Consider the following 25598-nt stretch of genomic DNA (forward strand, 5'->3'; position numbering starts at 1 on the left):
TCTTAACTTACGGACAAATCACCACATTCTTATTCATTTGTCTATCTCACACACTATTTACAATAACATTTTACCTTCTGCTACATTCAGTAGACCCTTGTACCTTGCAAAAATGCCTACTTGACATTTTTCCTCACAATCTGTGCTAACAACCAGAGTTATTTCAGAAATCTGTCTCCACGATCAAGTGATTATTAGATCGCTTGCCTGCAAGGGGAAAGTATTTCCTACATTTTCATGAAGAATATTTCAGTTTTTGATGCTTTTAATTATGGTTATACCGTTAGAAGCCCACCTTATTGCCTAATCGTTCAAAAATATATAATGATTCTGAAGAAGGACTGAATTTTAGAGTTACTGTACCATTTCTCAACATCAGTAATAATTCTGGTAGAAATATTAATAGTTAAGAGTCAGAAGCTCCCATTACCAAACTTGCTTGTGCTGCTGCTGACAATCTGGCCTAAACATGAGGCACAGGAAAGAGTATTCATAGCATTCACAAATTACCACGAAACTGGTATTGAATTCCATTAAATTTCTAGATTTGTTTACTGAGAAAGCTGCTCTGCTTTTGCCTGGACTTCTGTGATGTCGCCTACCATGTAGAAGGCAGCTTCAGGAAGGTTGTCGTGCTTCCCACCTAGAATCTCCTTGAAGCTCTGGAACAAATGGTGGAGATGCTTTTGAGTTTGTGGCAAAAAAGGTGCCCTAAGTCAGTACTGAAGAAGTTTTGGAGTTTTTGTCTAAACACAGGACCTTAGTTTAAAACTAAAAGAAGTTTTTGAGTTTCTGTCTAAAAACAGGACCTAAACTTAAAACTGAAGAAGTTTTTGGGTTTTTGTCTAACAACAGTATCTTAGCTTAAAATTGAAGAAGTTTTTGAGTTTCTTCTCTCAAAAGGTACCTTCAACTTAAAATACCAGTGGGATCTAGCACTGTCGATATAATACTTGGATTAATCTTTACAATGAGATAGATTACAAATAGATGGAGGTCCTTGCATCTACAGAAAAAAAAAAAGTAAATGAGAGTGGCCTCCTCATATCAAATGCCCATTGTAAACGAAATTATTCTTATCACAACAGTTCAACAGTTCCACAAGTACAATTATAAAAATCATAACTGCAAAATGAATAAAAAATTAACAAAAAATGTTCCAACTTACCTTGATGGTGTTCTCAAGAGAAACGAACTTCCCTTCGTAACCTGTGAAAACTTCAGCGACTTGGAAAGGTTGTGACATGAACTTCTGTACTTTACGCGCCCTAGCTACCGTCAGCTTGTCCTCCTCAGACAATTCGTCCATGCCAAGGATGGCAATGATATCCTGGAGGGACTTGTAGTCCTGAGGAGTGAAACAAAAAGTACCAGAGTCAATCATTTCCTCTATACTCATTTGGTCAAGGATTTGCAAGACGAATGATTATGTAAAACAGGGAGCGGATGCAGAGTAGGGAGACGGGTAGGTGTGAGAAATCCTAACCTTTCCTAGAATGCCGTGTCCTTACCTAACCAGTCCTTACCTTCCTAGCTTAGGGCCCCGTGCCCTGACCTGCGAACCCTCCCAAGTAACACTACAGCTTATCCCTGTCTCCCTACTATGCATACTACCCTAAAACAGAATGTGATTCTTCTCTTACAGACTACAGGAAACAAACTATCCCTATCTTTTTATCTGTTGGCCCCAAAAGAGTTTCATTCAGAGAAAATTACCTTCTGTGGTCTTCAGCTAACAAGGTTCTTTACAAACCTTGTGAGCAGAAAACACTGGAAGATTACCAAAGATATTGCCAAAGCTAAGATTAAGGCAATGTATCACATTTAAAATCATTGGAATAATGGTAGGGGAATTACCTGAAAAATTAGAACTGTGACAGGCATTTTTTATTATAAAAAAAAACTGTACACAAAACACATGCGAAATTAGGTTACAGGAACAAGAGAAGTTTTTTTTAACATAAAGAGCAAGTTTACACAAAACACAGTGCAAATTAAGTTACAGGAACAGTCCTCTAATTTCTAAAGTATTCTGAATACTCATGCTCTTATTACACAACTTCACTCCCTCAGTGATGAGATGTCAGTTACCTCTAGGAGAAAAAGATATAACTTACTAGTTCCCAAGAAAGACTCTGAGGGGTAAACATAGTCAAAGATACAGTCATCAAAAAGGGAATTTTCAATGCTAAAAGCTACAGTCAAGGATTCATCTACAGTGTTTCTTCCAAGGAGAAGGAACTACAGGATCTTTTCCAAGAGCAAAGGCTAGCAACAGATGGATGACGCGGATAAGTATGGATAATAATAAGATAATTTAACTATAAAAGTTGGAGAAAATTCTCCCTAACTGGTAGAGAAGTCATTACCTGCAAGATCTTCTGAACTCCTCGAGCAGTTGTGTAGTGATCAGGTCCAATGATATTAGGATCCATGATCCTTGACGTCGAATCCAAAGGATCGACAGCAGGGTAAATTCCCAGCTCTGCGATGCCTCTTGACAACACTGTAGTGGCGTCGAGATGGGCGAATGTAGTGGCTGGGGCAGGATCAGTCAAGTCGTCAGCAGGGACGTAAATAGCCTGTGTGGGGGGAAATGAAGACATTCTTAAGACGACATAAGTATCTCCTGTGTCTAGTACTATACTGAATATCTATTGTGCCTGGTACTGTGATACGTACTATTTTAGGTATCTCTTGTGCATTGTCTCCTGTGCCTGGTACTGTAGTACTGTTTCAGGTATCACCTGTGCTTGGTACTGCAGTACTTTTTTAGGTATCTTCTATGCCTGGTACCATAATGCTAAAATTGGACAAAGGAATGAAGATTGTGTCGGCAAATTTGGATATGGAGAGAGAAATGAGAGGGGAGATGACTTGATCAGTTTTGCTGTAGCACATGACTTCAAAAGAGTGAAAACAAGAGATGGACATGGCGAAGCCCAACCCATGAAACAAGAAATGAAATAGACTACATACTTGTAGACAAACATAATGTAGTTAAAAATGTTGATGTCCTGAACCAAGTCAACATAGGCAGTGACCACAGGATGGTAAGATGCAAAATCCAAGTCAACACTAAACAAGAAAGACAAAAACTATTCTTCTCAAGACCAGAAGCCCTCAAATCTACATTTCAGATAGAGTTAAAAAACCACTACGAGGTTCTTGAAAATTTAGAAGACCAAAACAGTAATGAAAATGATCTTGAAAACTTTAATAATAACATCATTATCCCATTGAAAGAAGTAGCAAAGAAGTTCCAGGACAGAAAGCCCTCCGACAACAGCAAATTCTCTGAAAAGACAAAGAATCTCATGAAAAAACGTAGAAATCTCAAGCCCCATCAACAATGCGGGAGAAAATTGAAGCAGCAGAACTAAACAAAACTATACAGAAAAAGCAACGAGAAGACCTTCGCAATAGAACAACAGAAATAACTGAAGATGTCATTAAACAGGGCAGAGGATTTAAAACAGCAAAAAGAAAACTCGGCCAAGGGAAGCTGCAATTCACTGGGGTGCTAGAAGAAGACGGATCCCTTACAACCAACCGTGATGGAATAGTTAAGCGAGCAAGAGAATACTGCCAAAAGCTTTACTCCTCAGAAAGACCCCGTTACCATCTTCGCGAAAGAGAAAATCAACACCTATCACATGACTTTCCAGGGATCACAGCATGCGAGGTGCGACTTGTTATCAAGCAAATGAAAAAGGGGAAAGCACCGGGACCAGATAACATCACGTTGGACCTAATACCAGATGCTGATGAGCCATTCCAAGTCAGACTGGCGCGACTATTAATGAATGTCTGAAGAGGAGCAAAACGCCAGAAGAGTGGAATAAAGCCATCCTCATTCTACTCTACAAAAAAAGCGACCCCAGGGACATGAACAACCAACGACCAATCACCCTCCTTAATGTTATTTATAAGATCTTCACCAGAGTTATCACTAATCGAATTGCAGGTAAGCTTGATGAAAATCAGCCAAGGGAACAAGCAGGCTTTAGAAGAGGCTACTCCACAATTGACCATCTACAAACAGTAAACCAGATCATTGAGAAAACAAACGAATATAAAATCCCACTAGTAGTAGTACTTGTAGATTACACCAAAGCATTTGACTCGGTCGAAACTGAAGAGGTCATGTTAGCGCTGGAAGAGCAGGGAGTTGACTCAGTGTACGTCAATGTCCTCCGTCACATCTATGACCATGCAACATCATTTATTCGCCTCCACAAGGATTCAGAACCTTTCCAACTCAGGAGAGGAGTCAGACAAGGTGACACAAGCTCACCCAAACTGTTTATTACCTGCCTGGAGAGAGCTTTCCGACAACTCAACTGGCAAGAAAAAGGAATAAGAAAAGATGGAGAATACCTAAGTCACCTAAGATTTGCTGATGACATCATTATCGTTGCCCCCACCAAAGAAGAGCTTTAACAAGTGCTCACCGAGCTAAATGAAGCAAGCAAATCAGTAGACCTCCACGTGAACTTCCGTAAGACCAAAGTCATGAGCAATAATTACACTGAAAACGCAGATGACATACTTGAAATTGAGGAAGTGGACCACTACATCTACCTTGGACAACGAATCTCTCTACATGACGCCTCCAAAGAGTGCGAAATAAAAAGAAGAATAACCCTCGGTTGGCAGGCGTTTGGAAGAGCCAGTATAGTGTTAAAAAATAAGAAGAGTCCTATCCTCTTAAAAAGGAAAGTCTATGATCAGTGTATCCTCCCCACTGTCACCTATGGGGCCGAAACTTGGAATCTAACAAAAAAGCTTTCCCTTAAATTAAGAACAATGCAGAGGGCACATGAGAGAATTATACTAGATCTAACTTGGAAGGATAGAAAAACAGCTAAATGGGTACGTCAAAAAACTAAAGTAAAGGATATCCTTGAAACCATCAGTAAGCTCAAGTGGAGCTGGCTGGGGGACATTGCCAGGATGATAGACAACAGATGGACATCACGAACAACCTTCTGGATGCCCCGAGGATACACAAGAAACCAAGGAAGACAAAAAACCCGCTGGTGAGATGACTTAGACCAACATAAACGACAGTGGCACAGAGCAGCGGAGGATAGAAATCTGTGGAGGAACCTGGGGAAGGCCTGCATCCAACAAGGGACTTTTGAAGGCTGACATGATGATGATGATGATGACAATACTATTTTAGGTATCTCCTGTGCCTGTACTATTTTTTAGGTATTTACTGTGCTACATTACTAATTAATGTATCTTATGTGCCTAGTACTGCAGTAGTATGTTAGGTATCTCCTAACATAGTTCAGTAGTACAGAGGACCCCCGAATATTCGCAGTTCCAGATTCGCGGCTTCACCTATTCGTGGGTTTTTCTGTTGAACGTATATACACATTATTCGTGGAAAATTAGCCTATTTGCGGTATTTTACAAAGAGAAATATTCACTAATTACTGTATTTTCATATCATTTTCGTGACTAAATGCATTTTTTGTGATAAACTATTAAAATACTCAGGTATAAGCATTTTTAGAGGGGTTCTTTGGTGTCTGAACTATCAATATAGGCAGTTATAAGCGTTTTTTGAGGGGTGTCAAGTATTCGCTGATTTTAGCTATTTGCGGGGGAGGGGGGTTGTGGTACTCAACCCCCGCGAATACCGGGGTCGACTACTATTTTAAGTATCTCCTGTACCTAGTGCTTTACACTTGACATTCAGCTTAAGCGATTTACATAAGAACATTACATCTAAAATCGTAGAATAGCAAGAAATAATCATAATAATGTATCTTTTAAGTATAGTACTGTACTCTGTTAAGTTGAGGCAATACTATATGGAAGTCAAATAGGATTAGTCTTCCTAAAACTACTTTAGGGCACACAAACATGAGTATTTCTCCACATAAAAATCTGGAATCATTGTTTCCACACTGAAAGCTGAAAGGTACTCTGTCATAAATTCACAGTCTTGGGACCTCAAACACTTGCATAAAATACCTCTGATATATTCTAATATATCAAAAAACCAAACGTTCTTAAATCAATTTCTAAATAAAATAGCCAAATGAAAACATGAAAACCTTCTCATCTTTACCTGCACAGAAGTGATAGATCCCTTCTTAGTTGTGGTAATCCTTTCTTGCATGCTACCCATGTCAGTGGCTAATGTTGGCTGGTAACCTACAGCTGATGGAATACGACCCAACAGGGCAGACACCTCAGAACCAGCTTGTGTGAACCTGTGGTGATAAATGTACAGTATTGCTCTGCAAAGTTCTATTTAAAAGAATGCTGTTTTTGGGCTAAGTTACAGCATCATCTATCCTGCACATGGGATTCTGGAACTGCCTCCCTGAGGATGCTGTGCAATACTTTAATAATTTATTTATGTTTTTATATGTTTATCTATTAATTTATTAACTTACTATATTACTTTCAATTTGAAAAACTGATCTCTTCTTTCTGTATTTCCTATTATCAACTGTAACTTTCAAATAAACACCATATTCTTTGGAAGCTTGAATTTCAAGTCAGTGGCCCTTGTAGGCTTGTTCCATAAGATAAGAGTTTATCTTCCGAGTAATAATAATAATGCAACGAAACTAATTCGTTTCAGTGGTTTCAGATTCTTTGATAATTAATGAAATTTTAAATATTAGACAAAATAAAACTGCAGCATCGTCACTGGATAGCAAAACTGGACAACCATTGAAAACGAAATTTTATGAAGTTCAGTTGTACATAGAAGTTTGAGAGAGGAATATTTGGAATCACAGAGACACTTGCTAGACCAAATTCCTATAAACTTACAATAGTGGCAGAATCAAAGTTTAGCTGGAGAAAGTGGACAAACATTGATCGAAATAATTGCCTCTGTCACTGAGGTTCAGATCTAAGAACACTATGGCTTTGCACCTTAAAAAATTAAGAATAAGGGTCCACAGGTCAGAAAAGAGAGGGAATTGTCTGAGTGTCATTAAGGCACTATTGTCTCAGTCAGTGAAGGTAAGATCTAGGAACATCAAGGTCTCGCATCTTAAAAAACAAGGGACAAAGGCTCACAAGTCAGGACAGAGAGAATTCTCTGAGAGTCATTAAGGCGCTAAGTTTAAAGAATTTGATAAAAGAGGGGAAAAGGATTTTGTTTTACCATTGCTGCCAGTCAAGCAAACATTTAAGGCAATGTGTTGAACGAATTTGAGAAAGAGGGCAAAAGGATTTTGTTTTACCACTATTGTCAGTTGGCTATAAAGAAGTTTGGTCAATCCAGTAAGAAACTGAAAAATTGAAGGACTGAAGCTAGCATCTCTGCGTAAACATTCATATAATTTCAAATTTATTACACTTGTATACAGAATAGCTATACATAAGCACAGTTCAACAAAAAAGAAATTAAAGATTAGAGAATTGAAGCTAGCATCTCTACATAAACATTCATATAATTTCAGATTTATTGAAGTTCTATACAGAATGAGTATACAGAAGCACAGTCCAGCAAGTAAGAAATTAAAGATTTGAGAACTGAAGATAGCACATCTGCATAAACATCCCTATGCAGTTAATGTGCTTCGATGTCGAACTCCTCAGTTCCAGAGGCCCTTTATTCCCAACACCATTGAACTGTGGCACAGCCTCCCAGAGGATGTCGTGCAACTGGAACTTCAGAAGTTCAATCAAAGATGCAATGCATTACTACCCTAATACAGTTCAACTTGTATCTTAGTATGTTTTTACATTTTTATTTATTTATTAATTTGTTAATTTATCCGTTTTTCAGATAACTGATCTCCTCTCTCTGTATTTCCCATTACCTTCCGTTACTTCTTTCGAATGAACACCATATTCTTTGGAAGCTTGAATTACAAGTCAACGGCCCCTGTGGTGGGCTTGTTCCATATGAATAGGTTCATTTTCTGAATAATAATAATAATAATAATAATAATAATAATAATAATAATAATAATAATAATAATAATAATAATAATAATAATAATAATAAAACTTCAAATTTATCAAAGTTGTAAACAGAATGCACTTAATTAAACTGTCCCCTTTAAAACCTGCTCACCTGAAAATGTTGTCAACGAAGAACAATACATCTTGGCCCTCCTTATCTCTGAAATATTCTGCTACCGTGAGACCTGTCAGAGCTACACGGGCACGAGCACCTGGAGGCTCGTTCATCTGACCGTAGACAAGGGCGACCTGTGAAAAAGAATAAGTAAAAAAAAAAAACTTAAAAATTAAGGTACCTGGTGGCAAGTTCTACCTGGGGCCAAATTCTTTACTTCAGTTTATACAGTTATTCCTTTATAATACTCGTGAATACTGCATCTACAGTTAATAAAAATAAATATAGCAGCAGTATATGTTAATGAGAGAGAGAGAGAGAGAGAGAGAGAGAGAGAGAGAGAGAGAGAGAGAGCATTGTTACTCACTGGAACTGAAACGAAGCATTAGAACACTTTATATTTTAGGTGTAAAACGAAAAATTTATGTTGACATCAGATTAAAATACTCATTTTGTGGTTTATGTAGCAAATTTATATAGAAAACAATAGTGATTTAATGGGTATAGTAAGAGAAAAGAGATCTGAAGAGCCGGTATAAGGGTTTAAACTATTACAATTTGCTGCTAACAGTTCTTCAAGTTCAGTTGTCAAATATTGTTTTGTGAATTTGATTGTGAACATGATTGTGAGAAGTATAGACTCGTTTGTAAGTGGTTTATCCCAAGGAATGCATTCAAATTGAGTTACAGCAGCTACTGAAAGCAAGTATTTATAGAATTAAGTTTAAAAATTAAAATTATTATAATAGAAAACTAAAGAGAAATGAGTTAACTTGGCATAGTCTCTTTTGCTCTACTGGAGGTCAGGTGTCTTTCAGGGAAGAGAATTGATTAAATATGGCAATAAAACTATTTCTAAAAGATAATGTAGATTTGTAAATATGTTTTAAGAAGCCTGTTAGGAGACAATGAAATTATATCTTAAAGAATCTTTAGATTTGTAAATAAGGTTTTAGGATGAATATTAGGAGTCAGATGGCAGGACAGAGTTATAAATAATACCATAAGGGAAATTACATTAGTTGTATACATATATGGTATAATGATGAAAGGAGTTAGGTCTAGGGAATATAGTACATGACAGTGTCACCTAGGTCCTTTGAGCACCAGTAGAGGGGGAAGACTTGGAATTGCTTGTGATGTGAACTGTGATAAGGAAGGCTAAAGATGTGTGGAGATTTGTGGAAGGTAAGACACTGGAAAGACGTGAGTGGTGGAATTTCAGAGGGATTTTGTGTCACTGGCGTTTGAGGTGATGATAATTATGATTATGTTAAATGTGTTTGGATAACTGCATAACGAACGATAGTTTCTAGTGTTAATGCTATTTCTTGCCTCTTCTATAGCCTAGCTTGCTTATTGTGTTGTTCTGTCAAAATTCGGTGTTTTATTCATAAGGAAATGAGCCCCCTAGACTTTGGAATGACGTGGTTTAAACAGGGGATAGTTCTCAGTTTCTCTTCAAGTAAATTTTTTTTAAATAGGTATTTCTTTAGTTTTTCTTGATTATCTCAGTTTTTGCATCTTTAATAATTACTGAATTAGCTTATTAAATAGTCTAGATGTTTTTTATTCACTGTATGGTGTTTCATTTGTATTTGATCAGCTTTGTAGTACTGCTGTTCTTATCTCTACTATTTTTGTATTCTTATGATATGTATTTATGTTGATTTTTTGTATTAAAATGTTTCATATGTAATCATTCATTTGCTGTAAAATTTACTGTTGTTTAAGAAGGTTTAATAATGTTATTGTATTTCCATGATTTTCTTTCTCACTGATTGAATGTTTAAAAGCTCACATTTTGATTTGAAATGGTTCCTCAGTACAAGTTAAGTTTTTGATAAATATGCATAAAAACAGACCCACTTGGATTTTTTCGAAATTATCAAATAACAAAGATCTACTGACACTCACTGCAAGTTTTAAGTCCGTCTAAAAATTTTATTCGTGCTGGTAAGAATGAAATAAGTGTTTAGCAATTTTTTCCCCAATTTATGAAATACAGTAATTTCAGTTTCATTAAATACATATGCAAAGAACATTCATATTTAGGACCTAACATATGTACTCTTATTCATTGTTTTTCTCTTTTAATATAATTTTCCTAAAAGTTGCCTTTTTTTTATGTTGTTTTGGTAAATATTCAGACTCTTTGCAGTAATATCTGTGGTACTCTTTACCGAGTAAAATTTACCCAGAAAGAACATTGCAAACTTTTTTTTTTTTTTGCTAGAATTTAGTGAAATTAGCCAGAATTACTTTTTATATTAATGTGTGGAGGATAAATTTTTATCAGTTTTATGGTGCCAATCGATGAGAGGAAGAGCACTGTTAATGAACTATAGTTACCCTGGACAGTTGAAATCCTACAGTTTTTGTATACTTGTTCCTAATTAGTCCTAGGATAAGAAATGATGATAACAAGGCTTGAGATGTATTCCTGTACATAAAACTGGTTAAAAGGTCAAGGTAGGATGAGGTACTCTTAGCTAGGATGGGATTTATCACAGTAGGCTATATAAAACTTCCAGACCTTTCACCAAAGGTTAAGGGGATGTCTACCTTAGCCCACCTTACCCAGGTAGCACTTGGTGGTTTGGTTAGGTCAAGTCAAGAGAAGGTTAGGTTAAGTTGTGCTCACGTAAATAATACTGACACACCACTTAGGCAGGCTGCTGCTGCAAACAGTGTGTCAGTTTTCTCGCATCAGGTTTAATACTACTCAGTTTACTAGGAGTTTTATCTATAATACAACTAAAATGTGTAATAGAGTTGTTTGCCCTATGCAGTCGTGGAGGAATCTTCTGATCTCCAAATGTTTAAGCCAGGAGCAAATTCATTCCTTCTCTCTACTGCTGGCATCACCTGAGTTCAGGTGTACCAGTTTTGTTTTCTAGTCCCACATATTTATTCATTTATCACCTTTTTATAGCCTGTCTCTCTCTGCAAGGTGGTTTCCATTTGGAGCTCTTGGGTTCATAGTCTGTTGACTCTGCCCATAAGGGTTTCCAGCTGAAGATTTAAAGACAGAAAGTTCAAGTGGCAGGGAGGATACATCCAGAGCTTTCCTTTTCAAGTAGGATGTGGTGCCTGAGGTTAGGTTAGGTTAGGCTATGGTAAGCTAGGTTAGGTTGATTCACAGGTATTCCTGTAAACCACTCTGCCTCACTTTTTTGCTGAGCTTAACGGTTGTTCAGGTGTGCAAAGGACCTCAGATCTGGTAGAATAGGGTTCCCTAGGTTAGGTCTGGGTGCATCCTTACTGTTTGCAGAAAGCATAATATTATTGTAATCAACACAAAACTATAATACTCAGCTGGCTGAGAAAGGCAGAATTTCTAATAGGTCTATGTCCAGAGCACCAAGAGTGAATGTGAAGAGTACAGGACTAACAGTTTAAATAAACTAAGCATGATATTATTATAGTCAACACAAGACTATAATAATCAGCTGACTGAGAAAGGTAGAATTTCTGGCAGGCCTGTTCTAGAGCACTAAGAGTGAATGTGAAGAACATAGTAGGACTTAAAGTTTATAAGCACTAAGTAAATATTATTATAATCAACACAAAACTGTAATAATTAGCTGACTGAGAAAGGCAGAATTTCTGGAAGGCCTATGTCCAGAGCACCAAGAGTGAATGTGAAGAACATAGTAAGACTTAAAGTCTGCAGGAACTAAGCATAAAGTTGTTATAATCAACACAGAACTCTACGATAATAACGAGTAAATCTGAATTCTACAAAGTCCTTTTTTAACAGCCCAAGCTCTGCCAGCCTTTGAGGTTTTGTCAGACAGCTTATAGAAACTAAGCATAACATTATTGTAATCAGCACTGAACTCTACAGTACTTACAAGTAAATCTGCACGACACATAGTCCCTGTTTAACAACAGAAGCTGGACTATGAAACCTTTGAGGTTTCATCATACTTGAAGTTTCCAGAAACTAAGTATAATAATATGATAATTAACACAGAACTCTACAATATTTACAAGTCAGAATTACACATAGCCCCTATTTAACGACCCAATCTGTACTAACCTTTGAGGTTTCATTATACTTAAAGTTTACAAAAACTAAGTAAAATACTATGATAGTCAACACAGAACTCTATAGTATTCACAGGGAAACCTGAATTGCACATAATCCCAATTTAACAACCCAAAAGTTGTACCAACCTTTGAAGTTTGGTCCGTCAACGAAATGACGCCAGACTCAATCATCTCGTGGTAGAGATCATTGCCTTCTCTCGTCCTTTCACCTACTCCAGCAAATACTGAGTAACCACCGTGGGCTTTTGCAACATTGTTGATGAGTTCCATAATCAGTACTGTTTTGCCCACGCCTGCACCACCGAAGAGGCCTGAAAAATGATGTCCATTTTAAGCATAACTCTTACAAATCTTTAAAAATCATTGAATGTAATGGAATATAAAATTTAGGCCAAAGGCCAAGAACTGAGACCTATGATGAGGTCATTCAGTGCTGAAAAGGAAATTGAGAGCAAAGGAGATTTTAAAGGTGTAACAGGAAAAAAAACCTCGCAGTTGTGCTATGAAACAGTTGTTAGGAGAGGGTGGAGGCAAGTAAGATGAAAGAAAAAGAATATGAACGGAGGTACAGTAGAAGGAATGAAAGGGGGTTTCATGCCTACAGTGCACCACGTGGAAGCACTACCCCACTAAGGGGTGTAAAAATCATGAACCTAACATACAATATCATACCACAAAAGAGGGAACTGGAACACAAAAAATCAGAGAATACTTAAAATATCTCATCACTGCAATAGGCTAAGTATAGGCCTACAGATTGCTTAACAAACCAGATGAGGAATGCCAAATTAATCTATAATTTAGATTCAAAATATCCTTATAGTAAATATTAAATGAAAAATTTTATTAACAACAGCAACATTCAGTTTTCAATAGCTGTGATAAACTGTAGTCCACTATATTTTCAATGGCTAAGAATGTAATATCCTTGCCTGTTTAACCTTTGTCACATTGGGAATTATGTCAGAGAGTGCATACTACACTAATCAGAACAGCAACTTTCAGTTTTCAATAGCTGTGATAAACTGTAGCTCATAACATTTTAAATGATTCAAAATTTGATATCTTTGCTTGTTTTAATTTTGTCACATACTAAACTAATCATAAAAACATCTGGCTCTAAGAAAGACTTAAAACTGCAGCCACATTGAACTTACCAATCTTGCCTCCTTTGGAATAAGGAGCCAACATGTCAACAACTTTGATTCCAGTAACCAAAATCTCTTGGTCCACGTTCATGTCTTTGAACTCTGGGGCCTCTGCGTGGATGGCAGCATATGTAGGCGTTTCTATAGGGCCACGTTCATCAATGGGTTCACCTGTTTAAAACACAAAAAATGATAAGTTCTTGCATGGGATTAATTCACGGCATGTAGCAGGATCTCTCAATTATTATTATTATATTATTCAAATGACAAACCCTAATTCAGGGGCCACTGATTGAAATTCAAGCTGCCAAAGAATATGGTGTTCATTTGAAAGAGGTTTTTGGAAATGATAGGAAGTACAGAAAGAAGAGATCCGTTATTAGAAAATTAAAAAAAAGACAAATTGATAAATCAGTGACAGACTTTGCAGGTTCGGGGGTGCTCACTGTCAGGTAATTCTCAGGACTAGTCCAAAGTAACACTTTGCTGGGACCAGACTCCATTAATAGACTTTTACTACAATATAATTGAAATATTACGGTATTTCAAATGCAAAACAATAACTTATATTTGTGTAAAAGTATATGAATTAGTACACTTGAAATAAAGTTAGAACAAAAATACTGTGCGGTGAACAGTACAAGCCTAAAAAAAAAAAACACACAAGGATGGAAAATATGTATGTTTACATAGTACAGTAGGATGTAAGAGCAAGCTGTTTTGTAATGTGAAGACTGCAGAGGTATACAGTACAAGTGAGACAGGTGATTGTCATAAGATACTTGAGACAAAACCTATTATCAAGGACATAAGAGAAATACACAGCATTAAATAGACCCTTGCCTATCTCTCTCATCTGCTTGGCTAATTAGCACCCAATCCTTGCTGCTTATCCAAATCAGTGTAGTTATTTTACCATACCCAATGGCAGACATGGGTATGGTAAAATAACTACACTGAAGGATCTGTTTTTGCAGACGTCCAGACCCCATTTTGGTGATATGAACAATGCCGACTTAAATGATAGATATATCTTACACCTCTAGATCATCTTAATTCAAAGCATTCTGACAAAAATGACTGAACTGTACTGTGCAGTCTTTGCAGGAACTTGCAGACCCTTCGCACACTAAAAAAAAATCCTTCCAAGACTTACCAATAACATTAATGATCCTTCCTAGGGTTGCAGGTCCTACTGGAATGGAAATGGGGCCGCCTGAATCAATTACTCTCTGACCACGGACCAATCCCTCTGTGCCATCCATGGCAATGGTACGTACGGTATTTCCACCTATAAAAAATATAAGGAATCAGCAAAAAATAATAAAGGATTCTTCCTGCAGATTTGCAATGGGAAGGGCAGAAAACACTCTACTCAGGCAGAGTTTATCTGACTTACTGAGGCTGTTATGCAAAACTGGCAATATTGTGAGACAGCTATGCAAGATTCATAACTGTGAGAGACTGTTATCCAATATTTCTAACATATAACACTGCCTTCCGAGTTTCACAAGCTCATGAGACTTTTATCAAAAGTTATGTCAAGGGACTTAGCCAGCATTCGTCCTTCCAAAGGTCACAAGCTTGTGAGACTGTTATCAAAAGCTATGGCAAGGGACTTAGCCATTATTCGTTCTTCCGAAGTTCACAAACGTGAGACTTATATCAAAAGTAAGGGCAAGGGACTTAGCCAATATTTGTCCTTCCGAAGTTCGTAAGCCTGTGAGACTGTTATCAAACATTCATTTAGGCAAGAAACTTAGCCAACATTCACTAGCTACTGACCAAGATGCTGAGCTACTTCAAGTACAAGGCGAGGTTGACGGTTCTCCACTTCGAGGGCATTTAAGATTGGAGGAAGTTCCCCTTTGAACTGCACGTCGACTACAGCACCAATAACGGCTGTAACTTGACCTGCTTGAATTCCAGAAGGAGCTGAAATGAGGCAAAATAAACAATACAACCTGTGCATTATGCGTAGAGGAAAAATGTCGTAGCTATGCACCCTGTTGAAATCCAGTTCATGTCATAATTCCAACACCCTTAAACTTAGATAAAATTATACTCTAGAACTCTAGACAAAGAATCTACTTATTCTGTGCCACAGATTTCTAGACAAGGAATCTACATATTCCATTGCTTCACTCTTGCCATGGGGCTTTTCAAAAGGTCTTGCCTTAGAAGGTCTAAATCACTCATAAATATTTTTGGGTGTCATATTCAGGGTTGACTGAATATGACACCCAAAAATGTTTGGGAGTGGTTTAGATCCTCCGAGGCAAGACCTTTTGAAAAGCTTCATGGCAAAAGTGAGGCAATTGAATTAGTAGATTCTTTGTCTAGAAATCTGTGGGAATATCTTAACTACGTGCGCAGATTGTAATATCAAGCAACAGCAGTGGTATCAAATATGCATTATAGAAAATACTCAGTGCATCATCTTAACTGAGCTCATCAGTGTTGATGGACAGCACCAAAATTAAGAAGAAATTATTTAGATTATTTAAAACCTGGTGAAGCCAACAATATGATAACCTAAATAAAATACAGCAATGGTATCAAATAAGTTGTATAGAGAATATTCAGTGCATCACCCTAATTTACCTCATCAGTGTGACTGACAACACCAAAATCAAAAAAGTTATTTAGAGATTAAGTCCAGGTGAAGCCAACAATATGACAAAACAACAGAAAGTATAAATAAACAAACTCTAAAAGAAATTGGTTAGAGATTAATGAAAACCTGGTGAAGTCAGCAATATGATAAAAACCTGGAAATATAAATATAAAAAAAAAACTCTTTAATTAAAATGTCAAACTTTAAGCAGTACCTTCCGATAGTGGAGTTGCCGCTGCTGCTCCCTCTACGGCTGCAACGGCAGCTGCAGTTGCTGCGTCCTCAGCAACTGAGATTGCTTCTGTTTCCACCGGTTTAGCTACTTCTGCTACTATTTCCTCGATGGTCGCTGCTGGCTCGGCTTCTGCGGGTGCAGCTTCCGCTACTGCTGGTTCCTCGGCTGCTGCTGCTGCTGGTGCTGCTGCCTCTGCTGCTGCTGGCTCAGGTGCTTCCACTGCCTCAGGAGCTGCTGTTGCTTCCACTACTGGCTCAGGTTCTGCTGCGGCAACTGGTTCTGGAGCTGCTGCTGCAGCTGGCTCAGGTGCTGCAGCTGCTTCAGCTGGTTCTGGGGCAGCAGCAGGTTCAGGAGCTGCTGCTGGTGCTTCTGGGGCAGCAGCTGCTTCAGGGGCAGGTGCTGCTCCTTCTGGGGCAGGTGCTGGTGCTTCAGGGGCTGCAGCAGCAGCTTCAGGGGCAGCTGCTGGTGCTTCAGGGGCTGCAGCAGCAGCTTCAGGGGCTGCAGCAGCAGCTTCAGGGGCAGCTGCTGCTGCTTCTGGGGCAGCAGCTGCTTCAGGGGCAGGTGCTGCTGCTTCAGGGGCTGCTGCTGCTTCAGGGGCTGCTGCTGCTTCAGGGGCTGCTGCTGCATCTGGGGCAGCTGCTGGTGCTTCTGGGGCAGTAGTTGCTTCAGGAGCTGCAGCTGCTGCTTCTGGGGCAGGTGCTGCTGCTGCCTCTGGGGCAGGTGTTGCTGCTGCTTCTGGGGCAGCAGCTGCTGGTGCTGCTTCTGGAACTGCAGCTTCAGGGGCTGCTACTGCTTCTGGGGCAGCAGCTTCAGGGGCTGCTGCTGCTGCTGGTGCTGCTTCTGGGGCAGCAGCTTCAGGGGCTGCTGCTGCTTCTGGGGCTGCTGCTGCTTCAGGGGCTGCTGCTGGTGCTTCTGGGGCAGGTGCTGCTGCCTCTGGGGCAGCAGCAGCTTCAGGGGCAGCTGGTGCTGCTGCTTCTGGGGCAGCAGCTTCAGGGGCTGCTGCTGGTGCTTCTGGGGCAGGTGCTGCTGCCTCTGGGGCAGCAGCAGCCTCAGGGGCAGGTGCTGCTGCTGCTGCTGCAGCTGCTGCTTCTGGGGCAGCAGCAGCAGCTTCAGGAGCCGCTGCTGCTGGTGCTGCTTCAGGAGCCGGAGCTTCCTTCTTCTTTGGGGATTTCTTGGAGGCCGGACCATCAGAGTCAGACGAGGACCCACGACCTTTACTCGCAGCTAATATGATCTTTGGGTCCTTAGCAATGATGTCTTGCAAGGTCCCACCCTTGGCGCCCTTGTTGCCTGCTGCTGCTCCTCCCTTCGGGACGTCCCACGAATCCTTCCATCCTGCAACCTTGGCCGCGGCTTTCTTTACCTCGGGAGTGGGGACCTTTTTGGTCAACGTGGGCTTCGGAGTCTTGTTCTTCTTGTTCTTGTCGAGCGATGCGACTGATGTGTGGATGTTGGTACAGGGAGCATTTTGAATGGATGGTCCTACGGCGCAGGCACTCACGACACCAGGTGGTTCCCTCACATGTACTGTCCTTCTTAGTGCGTCCAAAATGCGCCCATGGTACTGGAAAACAGGAGAAGAGACCCTCATGTAAATATTAACTTTCTATATAGAGAATAATGCTAATGGAGAACTTCATGTTAGTATTAAGAAGTTCATGTATAGACAAGTAAATATTAAAAAGTTTCTATATAGAGCACACTTCTAAAGGAGAACTTCATGTAAATATTAAGAAGTTTCTATATAGAGAATACTCCTATATGAGAACTTCATGTATATATTAAGAACTTTCTATATAGAGAAGTAAATATTAAGAAGTTTCTATATAGGAAATACTGCTAAAGGAAAACTTCATGTAAATATTAAGAAGTTTCTATACAGGAAATACTGCTAAAGGAAAACTTCATGTAAATATTAAGAAGTTTCTATATAGAAAATACTGCTAAAGGAAAACTACATGCAAAAATAGCATTAGTCATACGTCGCGCAATTGAAACTTAAGAAGTTCAAGCGAAGATGCAACGCAGTACTACTCTAATCTACCCTAATACAATTCTCCTTGTGTTTTAATAATTTGCTTACATTTGTTTCTATTTATTAATTTGTTAAATTATTTTTATTTTTTTAACAAGTGATCTCTTTTTCTTCTTTCTGTATTTCTCATTACCTTCTGGTACTTCTTTCGAATGAACGCCATAATATTCTTTGGAAGCTTCAATTTCAAGTCAGTGGCCCCTGTGGTGTGCTTGTCTCATATGAACAGGGTTTATCTTCAGAATATAATAATAATAATAATAATAATAATAATAATAATAATAATAATAATAATAATAATAATAATAATAATAATAATAATAATAATAATAATAATAATTAACTACTCATTTGTGGGTAGGCTAGGCTACATGGCAACCATACTTTGCAACTTAAGTGGTTTTGAGAACCACTGGGTTGTAAGGGATGTTTGTGTTCTTGGTTTAAACTAAAAACTGCAAGGTTTCTTCACCCTTTACATTAGTATTTTTTAATGGCACTGAAGTTAAAAACATAGGAAACAAGTTCTGTTATTAGATTCTGGGGACCTTAAAATTCTTTTTCATGGCTGTGCCCATTTGTTTATAAAATCTTAGTTTTCTGAATGCCCTTATATTCGAAAAAATACTTTGGGAAAACTGCTTGAATATATGAAAATTAAATTAGTATATATATATATATATATATATATATATATGAATGTATATGTATATACATATATATATATATATATATATATATATATATATATATATATATATATATATATATATATATATATAATATAATATAATATATAAATGGATTATGTGTGTGTGTGTCTTCCAGCGTAACTCAAACGCATTGAGCAATTTCAACCAAACTTGGTATACATATGATTTACTATCTGGAAAAGATTACTGTTGGGGTAAGACATCACTAGCACCAAAGGGGGTGGGGGTGGGAGGGGCTTTCCTGAAACAGGGCTGGTTCTGCCTGTAGACTTAGTAACTAAACTCTACGGGTTTATCATACCTCATTTCGGTATACATATGACTTTCTAGCTGGAAAAGAATATTGGGGAGGGGTAAGACTTCACTGGCACCAAAGGGGGTTAACGTAAAAATAACTGAAAACAACAGATATTATTGTCTACTCCATAGTTTTTGAGGTCGAAATGAATAGTGACACTCTCATTGCCCTTGTTCAGCCCCAATAGGAAAGCAGGGTGAGAAGGGGTGAAAAATAAAATGTCAAAATTGATATTTGTGTCTAATCCATAATTTTCGAGGTCACTGAGATGAATAGTGACACTCCCAATGCCCTTCAAGTCCAAGTTCAGCCCCCGATAGGAATGAGAGTTGAGAAGAGGTGAAATATAAAATGTCAAAAATGTTGAGCAATTAGCAATGTAATTTCAGCAACTATCTTAACAGGAGAGAGAGAGAGAGAGAGAGAGAGAGAGAGAGAGAGAGAGAGAGAGAGAGAGTTTATCAGTTGTCATTCAGTTTTCCCAGGCAGTGCCTGGTTGGTCAGCTAGTGTATATATGTATATATATAAATTCATGTATATATATACATACATATATATCTTTTCCAGAGAACCGGCAGTTGTAATGTTTACTGAAACATCATTGTAATTTAGAAGCTGGTTACAGGAAACAACGAAAGTAGGCTTCCTGTATACGGTAAAAGGTATAAGCCTATTCTTAGTCATATGTGAAGCAATCTACCGTCTTTTTCCAGTTCAGTTTTGAATTTATTCTTTAGTACTAGAATTTAGTCATCAAAATTCGTTGAAATCTTAATTCACATTTTTTCTAAAGTTACCATTGAAATAAAGAACATTGGTTACGTACAGTTTAATAATATATATGAAACTCTCACTCCTTTCACGTGGATTGGAGGTAAATTGTTATACTTTTAAGAAGGGTTTCTAACACTAACATGTAACGCCTTATTCAGGTGCTCTTTAGAGACAAGTGCTATGCGTCTATTTACACTTTTCCACATATTAATTTTCGTAAATCCTGATGTGCATTAATAAAGCGTTTCCATGCGCATTTAATAAATAAAGATCTGAAACATATCCTAAAGCCAAGAGATGATAAAAAAAAAAAGTTGCTTGACGTTAAAGCATAACCTCTGCCAACCTGCCGCCGCCAAGTTGCTTAGCAAAAAAAATCCGGGCGTAACCAGTTGCCACTCAACAACATACGAACGCTAGAATACAGATCTGCTTTACTCCCTTGCCAAAACTATGAGATGACAGCTATAGAGTTTTGAAGAGCGTCAAGGGATTCTTGAGTGGCGCCAGTTGTCTGCTTTTGAGACCTAAAATAAAACAGTACCGGTGACATGGAAGGCTGATTCTGATTAAGACATGCATACTAAGGCCTTTAATTTTTTTCCTTTTATTTCTTCTATGTTGATACACACAGGTGCGCTGTGGGCGTATCTATGTGCGCTTCTTCATTCTCTTCAGTTTTAAAATCATGCTTCTCTTATAATCGTTATTCACTAGCTACGTAACGAAGACGTAACAGCTGATGAAAGTGAAATTACAGAGTGGTAAAGACCACTCTACTCATCTCCATGGTAACCGGTAAGAAAATGTCAAAACAGGCACAAAGCGAGATTGTACCTCACAACAAAGAGATATATGGCATCTACTAACCTGAGAGAGAGAGAGAGAGAGAGAGAGAGAGAGAGAGAGAGACTTGGATTTGGGCTGATCTAGTGAGCTAACACTTGGCCCTGTGATGTGATCTACTATAACGAATTTGTTGCATAACATCATCAAAACAGTCGCTAAATAAAGGGAGGACAGGGATGCAAGGTCACTCAATATTGCCCAGGGGAGCAAGATTATGATTAATATAACAGCGTATTGCAATTTTGCAATTATATATTTGCGCTAGACCAACAGGTGTTCGAGAGATACGCCTAAAATAAGCAATTAAAAAATCCCGTTAGGCGGCAGGCCTAGATCAGCCTTGCACGGATTACGAAGAGAGAGAGAGAGAGAGAGAGAGGGCCTAGTGTAGCCGTCGGGACTCTGCCAAATCGACCAAGTCGATTTTAAAGACGCCTTTTGTTTTCATGCGCAGAGTGGCCATCGACCGTACGTCTGGCAGCGGCGGTCACCAGTGTTATGTAATAATAGCGATGGCGTCATTTCCTCGTTGGTGTTACCTTAGCAACATCTCGAATAACGGTAAATTCTTTTAATAACGCTGCGTTACAAAGTCATGGACATAGGAATTAAGATAAATAACGCTTTCTAAACTTAATAAATAACTACGATGACTCCTACACAGTCGAAATGGGGACACCTGCTAAGAATAAACACAAGTGTTGGCCGGCGAAGTTGCAACAGCAACTCCACCAGGGACAAGTTGTGGCGCTGCCAGACGCATTAGAGCTTCCCAAAACCTCCCCTCCCCCACTTTTTTCTGCCAATTTCCCCCTTCGGGACCAACCCACTACCTCTCTCTCGCTCTCTCTTTCTCCCTCTCTCTTCTCCTCTCTCTCTCTCTCTCTTTCATCCTGCCGGAGCATAACCTACCGCAAATGCCACCCCTTGCAAACCATAGTAACAACAACACGAGGCCGGCCTCTCGTGCTATAAGTCTACGCCATGAGTCTAAAGTTTTTTTTTCTTCAATCTTTTTAATCAGTTTCTTGCGTTCAACAGTACTATAAGACGCTTAACATACAGTAAATCATCATCATAATGATTTGTTTATTGCCTTCACTGGCGCTACATCCCTACACGAAGATACATTATCGTTTAATTAACCTAAAGTCTCTTGATTTCAGTCGTCACGAGTCTAAAGAAAATTGTTAATCTTTTTAATCAGTTTCCTGCCTTCATTCATTACTGCAAGACGCTTAACCCACATTAATCATCATAATATTGATTTATTTATTGTTGTAAACTGTTTAACCTAATCAGTCTCTTGATTTCAGTCGTTAGAAGTAAAGAAAGATTGCTTTTTATTCTATTTAATGTTTCTTGCCTTCAGTCATTGCTATGAGACGCGTAACTCCCATTAATCATCCTAATATTGATTTATTTACTGCCTTGCCTGGCATCACATCCCAAACGAAGATCTGTTATTGTTTAGTTAACCTAACAGTCTCGATTTCAGTCATCAACGTAAAAAGCTTAACCCATACTAAACCGTCCTAATATTGATTTACTTATCTCTAACCTGGCGTTACTTCTGATGGATCTGTTATGCCTTAGTTTATGCTATAACGCTCCTATGCACTATCCAGATACAGTATGTAGCTAGGCACTACAGCCATCATTATATTTGGGTCGAGCTAAGAAAGCCGGCTGGCTGTTGGCAGTACATGGAGTTGTTAGGTAACGATATTTTTTTTTAGGTAAACATGACACGTTTTATTACGCCGTCAGATTTCCGAATTGTAAATATAAATATATATAACATATACATACGCCATACGTACGTATGTACATAAACACGCACGTGTATGCGCGAACGCATAGGACAGTAAACATCAACACCAGAGGCGATATGTTTAAGCATGGTGTCAACGGCCTAAACTTAAGGGCTTCTGCCCTATTAGGATAAATTGAATATTGTTCGGCTGTGATAAAGATGGAACGTGACTTAGGACACCACGTGACTGAACTTGCACAGGACAGGGATGATTACACACGCACACACACATGTATGTAAGTGTATACGCGGATGTATATGTGTATGTATGTATGTATATATATGTATATATATATATATATATATATATATATATATATATATATGTGTGTGTGTGTGTGTGTGTGTGTGTGTGTAATGTGTCAGGTTCATTTACACGAAGGGATTAATAACATCCAGTCAACAGGTGATATTCGATATCTGAGAGAGAGAGAGAGAGAGAGAGAGAGAGAGAGAGAGAGAGAGAGAGAGAGAGAGAGAGAGAGAATTTTGAAAATAGTAACTAATAGTTCAAATTTACTTTAATTTGATTATGTTTTAAGGGATAGGTGCTCATTGTGTGCAGCGCAACTAAAATAACGTGATTATATATATATATATATATATATATATATATATATATATATATATATATATATATATAGTGCATGCTTTATGTATATATACACATAAAATACATACATATACTGTATATATGCGTGTGTTATTCACTCTGCTTTCGGTGCACACAACGAGAACCTTATCCCAAACACCAAATCACCATCACATATTTTTATAAAAGAGTAATTCAATATTCTCCTACACTAGATAAACCAGTTTTCACTAGACACTACCTCTATACCTGGTCAGGTCAGGTCACTGTGACCCGTTTCAGGAAGATGAGCCGATTCTGGTTACAAGTTAATTGGATATATAAATATAGAAAAAGGTGTATTGTGTGTGTGCTTGTGAGTGTGTTTGTGTATGCTTGGACGAATTATTCACGCGTGTATATATATACATATGTATGTATATATATACCGTGCATATATATATATATATATATATATATATATATATTTATATATATATATATATATATATATATATAGATAGAGAGAGAGAGAGAGAGAGAGAGAGAGAGAGAGAGAGAGAGGAGAGTCACTGCCATATGAATATGTGTTTGTGTGTAGCCAACACAAAAGACATACACACTCACATACATCAGTGCGCGTCTATAAATAATGAATATACAAACACACACACAGTGACAACATGGATCTGCCCTTATAACGAATTTGATTATAGAACCGGTTTGTGTCAGTTCTTAGGAGCCTATGCCTTAACGGACGATCTTATAAATAAATTACCTTCGTCACTAAAAAATTAATAAAATAATTAATATTAATTAAATATATTAATATAATTAATTTATATATTAATTAAATATCAAAGATATTGGATGTCCTTCGTGGTAATTCAGTCTCGGAACTAATCTTGGTCTTATCAGCTGAATTGGGTAAATGGGCACTTGAAACACTCATTTTCGCTTTCGGTAAATAAAAACAACATAAATCCATGGCACTTGTTGCACAGTACGGTTCTGAAATGACTAAAGTTATTAGAACTATATAAAAATTATTAAAATTATTATTGTTTTTCTGCTGACATTTATGAGTAAATGAACACTTTAAACACTTATAGCTTTCGGTAAATAAAAGCAACACCAAATCTCAACACTTGTGCACTGCAGGTCTGAAATTGCTAAAAGGACTAGTATTAATTACCAAAGAAATTGTTTTTTAAGCCTTTTTTGGTAAAAAGGCACTTTCAACACTTATTTTCGCTTTTGGTAAAGAAAAACGACATAAAATGATCACACTTGTTGCGCACTGTTGTCCTGGATTGACTAAAATTACTTTAAGATTTATCTTAAAAAATGTTTTTAAGCACTTGAAACACTTACAGTCGCTTTCCTTAAATAAGTAGAAAAAACGACATAAAATCATGACACTTGTTGCGCACTGCGGTCCTGACTCTTGACGAAGTCAGGAAGAAGAAGAAGAAAAAGAATGTTTTTTTCTCAATAAGCGACAGAAGCTACAACAGAAATCACTCACTGCCGGGTAGTGCAACAGATACGACCAGCCTCGCCCCTAAGAATAAAAGTCGTTCTGTTACGAAAACGACACTTTGTCACGACGAATTTCTCACACCGAAATGTTCCATAGACATCTACGTATAATTTAAACGACAACTGAAGTGACAGAACACCTTTAAATAGGCTAAAATAAGGAAAAATGTGACGCCTACCCTTGTGAGCGAATTTGCCCTCAACATGGTGAAAAGTTCGTCGGAACTGAGGGAGAAGAAGATGGCTCGCCGAGTTACTGTACGATATGTTTTCCCTTCTACCCCTCCATCCATCCCAAACCCCCACCCTCTTAAATTCTTGTAGTCGTTGGCGCCATATAGACGGTCTCTCTCTCTCTCTCTCTCTCTCTCTCTCTCTCTCTCTCTCTCTCTCTCTCTCTCTCTATGATATTTTATTGTCGTATGGTAAAGCTCTCTCTCTCTCATTTCTCATATTTCATTGTCGTGTGGTAGAGCTCTCTTTCTCGCTAGTATTTCTCATGATATTTGATTGTCGTGTGGTAAAGCTCTCTCTCTCTCTCTCTCTCTTTGTTGGTTGACGGAGTCCGTCAACTGTGAACCTCCTCTCTCTCTCTCTCTCTCGCTCTCTCTCCCCCAAGATTAGCTCGGCATTAAGAAAAGCCTAACCATCCAACCTATCACTCGAATATTGTAAATTTCCTCATATTATCTCTCTCTCTCTCTCTCTCTCTCTCTCTCTCTCTCTCTCTCTCTCTCTCTCTCTCTCTCTCTCTTATCACAGATTAAGACCTTGATATCAAGAATAAGCCTAACCTCCCAACCTTGCACTCTCGTTTTCTTTGAACTCTCTCTCTCTCTCTCTCTCTCTCTCTCTCTCTCTCTCTCTCTGCAAGGATT

The 25598-nt window shown here is 38.2% G+C and overlaps 1 protein-coding gene across 1 annotated transcript in view; it reads right to left on the minus strand.

Moving 5' to 3' along the window:
- LOC136832106 (uncharacterized) overlaps positions 1-25060 on the minus strand; it is a 26598-nt gene extending 1538 nt beyond the window's left edge. Inside the window, exons 1-11 of the mRNA XM_067092786.1 lie at positions 24900-25060; positions 16101-17685; positions 15055-15204; positions 14426-14560; positions 13279-13440; positions 12248-12432; positions 8063-8199; positions 6089-6233; positions 2370-2582; positions 1169-1348; positions 1-662 (exon numbers count right to left, since the gene is read on the minus strand). The exon at positions 1-662 is cut by the window's left edge and continues 1538 nt beyond it. Coding sequence (XP_066948887.1) covers positions 552-662; positions 1169-1348; positions 2370-2582; positions 6089-6233; positions 8063-8199; positions 12248-12432; positions 13279-13440; positions 14426-14560; positions 15055-15204; positions 16101-17685; positions 24900-25013 — 3117 coding nt within the window. The 5' untranslated portion in view covers positions 25014-25060 and the 3' untranslated portion in view covers positions 1-551. The remainder of the gene's footprint in view (positions 663-1168; positions 1349-2369; positions 2583-6088; positions 6234-8062; positions 8200-12247; positions 12433-13278; positions 13441-14425; positions 14561-15054; positions 15205-16100; positions 17686-24899) is intronic.
- Between the last annotated feature and the right edge of the window lie 538 nt (positions 25061-25598).

The sequence above is a fragment of the Macrobrachium rosenbergii genome, chromosome 49 (genome assembly GCF_040412425.1).
Source record: "Macrobrachium rosenbergii isolate ZJJX-2024 chromosome 49, ASM4041242v1, whole genome shotgun sequence".
Lineage (NCBI taxonomy): Eukaryota > Metazoa > Arthropoda > Malacostraca > Decapoda > Palaemonidae > Macrobrachium > Macrobrachium rosenbergii.